This window comes from Physcomitrium patens, chromosome 17 (genome assembly GCF_059467195.1).
Source record: "Physcomitrium patens ecotype Gransden chromosome 17, ASM5946719v1, whole genome shotgun sequence".
Taxonomy (NCBI): domain Eukaryota; kingdom Viridiplantae; phylum Streptophyta; class Bryopsida; order Funariales; family Funariaceae; genus Physcomitrium; species Physcomitrium patens.
In genome coordinates this window covers 885,016-887,500 of record NC_143426.1, presented here as the reverse complement: position 1 = coordinate 887,500, position 2,485 = coordinate 885,016, and the positions used below count along the sequence as shown (strand labels likewise).

Here is a 2,485-nt window from a genome sequence, read left to right as displayed (position 1 = left end):
ATGTAATCTTCATCGACAGTAGTGCAGGATCCGAGTCACAGAGTGGAATGTTGTACCAGGGTTTCCAGTGAACAGGCAAAGGCGCCTTGAGTCCCTCTCGTGCGATCCACAGCAGGTCATTGTACTCCGGCAATCGCATGCCCAGCCACCTCGCATACTCCACCAGCTCTGCCACATCGATCCACAAACTCCGCCACACACACTCAACACAACGAAACAATCCTTCAATCTATCTTTCCAGTTTTCCACACACACATACACACATTTACCCAACTGTTGGTTCTCATCTTCTTCTACGAAAAACAACTTTTTTTGTGATGATTCTTCCGATTTTCTACCCTTGGCGACGTCGTTGTATGCCCACATTTCTCAGTATTAGGGAACAAAATTTATATATTTTTTTCTACTTTGAAATAATTGATCGTTCTCCTTTTCTGTAATCTCTCATTTGTTGAAAATTGAAGTTGAAAAGTGAAGGTAAGTTTTTTGGTGATTATTATTGTTTTTTTCTATTCTTTCTATTTATTTATTTTGCAGAATTGTGGACCGTTGTGAGACATAGGGTTTATGTAATTGTGGTAAAGCTGAGTTTGTTGATAAAAAAACATTAAACATATGTAATTTATGTATACTCTTGTGAGCTATCATGTGTGCATGTGATCTGTTGCAAACCCTAATTGCTCGTTCTTGCTCTATCAACATGACTATTTTTGTATGTAAATTGTTGTGCATGTTTCTGAAAGATGGGTTGAGATTATCACAAATTTGACTTTGTGTAAGAATTATGGAAAATGAGCATTAATAATTATTCTACTTGGAATTGAAATGACTTGTATAATTCTGAAAGAAGCTATTTTTATTACATGTTTTACTATGTATTCTTTATTGTTTCAAAATTTGATTACCTTCTTCACTCGGCTCAAATTTTTTGTCAATCTCTTCTTCTAATACAATATTAGTTGATGGTAACATTGTCATTGTAAAATTTTCTCTTTATAAAATTTAAATTGATTATATTTCAATGTATGAATTATAAAAAACTAAAAGAAAAATTCACATAAATATGTAATTATTATCAATATAAAAAAACCTAATCTTTTGACTTATGAGAAAAATTCTATTGTTTAGTATAACTATTTAGATTTAAACTGTTTAATTAATAAATATCAAAGTTAGTTTCTAAAACATAAACGTATTTGTATAAAAATTTATAATTATGTATGTATGTATATATATATATATATATATTTATATAACATACAATATACAACATATTTACTAACTAACTAGATGAATCCATGTCATTGTCACAAAAAGTGTGACTCAAATGAAGGATTTTTTGAAAGAGGTGTTTGAGATCTAAAAACAAAATTCAAAGTTTTTTTAGAAAAGAAAGAAATAAAATACAGAATTGAAAATAAAAGCATAAAATTAGGAAATGAAATTTTTACAATTAAATTTTTGTATAACAATTCTTATTGTAGTTGACAATACTTTTAAATTTCCAATAAAACTTTGTTTACAATGAAGATATAATATGAAATATAATATGATAAACATAATATGAAAATTATTAAAATAATTAATATATCTATATAAATAAAAAAATATAAAAAATATAATTAAAAAAATAAAAAATATTAATATAAAATTAAAAAACTATAAAATAATAAAATGGTTTTATTTCTCATAAGATTCTATTTCTTATGAACTTTAAAACTATAAAATTATAAATATGTAACTGTAAAAATGCTACAAATATTACAAATATTATCTTAAATTATTGTAAATACTATCTTTTATGGCAAATACTCGTATTCGGATTTTTTTGTTACAACCCTCAAATTCCATATCCAATTCCTTGCAAATTTTTCAATTCCTCAAATACAAAACCAAATGAGATCTCTCAATTTAATACACCAAAAATAAATTAATTCCTAGGACCATCACCAAATTCAACAAAAATTGCAACTTCCTTTACATATTACTATCAAATGAAGATACAAACAACTATTCATAGTTGGCCTCTTCTTCTTCTTCCTTCTCGACTTTCAAACTTTGAGTCTGATTCTTCCTTGGAAGTGAAGCATTTTTGAGACACTGTAAATGAATTGAACCTTGCTGAAATGTAGGCATCCAGTAAATTGAAGATGATCTTACTTCTTCCTTGACCTTCCGTTGTTTTTCCACTCTCTCACCTTGACCTCTATGTCGCAACTGTGGTAAGTGCCTAAATCTCATCTAAAATTTGTTGATATTCTTGTGAATCACATAAGTTTGTCACAAATCTTTAAATATCATATCCAAAATGTCTAGGAAGCCCAAAATATTCAACCAACAATGAAACTTATAGAACTATTCTTTAAAGATAGGAAAGTGGTATAATAGTTGAATCCTCTTAGGAATAAAGATAGTAGGTACAATAAGGTACTAAAAAAGGTCATTATGCAAGGCAAGGAAATTGAATGCAAATGTAATGAAACAA

General features: G+C 28.0%; 1 protein-coding gene across 11 annotated transcripts in view; it reads right to left on the bottom strand.

The window, feature by feature from the left end:
• LOC112294172 (uncharacterized) overlaps nt 1–1,346 on the bottom strand; it is a 12,737-nt gene extending 11,391 nt beyond the window's left edge. For 4 of the 11 annotated variants that reach the window (XR_016498079.1, XR_016498078.1, XM_090243979.1 and 1 more), the window contains exons 1-2: nt 906–1,346; nt 57–168 (exon numbers count right to left, since the gene is read on the bottom strand). Coding sequence is in view for 8 of the 11 variants with exons in the window: in XM_090243979.1 (XP_090100105.1) it covers nt 57–168; nt 906–978 (185 nt within the window). In the remaining 3 variants the exon portion in view is untranslated. The remainder of the gene's footprint in view (nt 1–56; nt 169–905) is intronic. The other 7 variants (XR_012219320.2, XM_090243977.1, XM_090243978.1 and 4 more) reach the window with 6 other exon arrangements.
• Nucleotides 1,347–2,485: the final 1,139 nt, after the last annotated feature.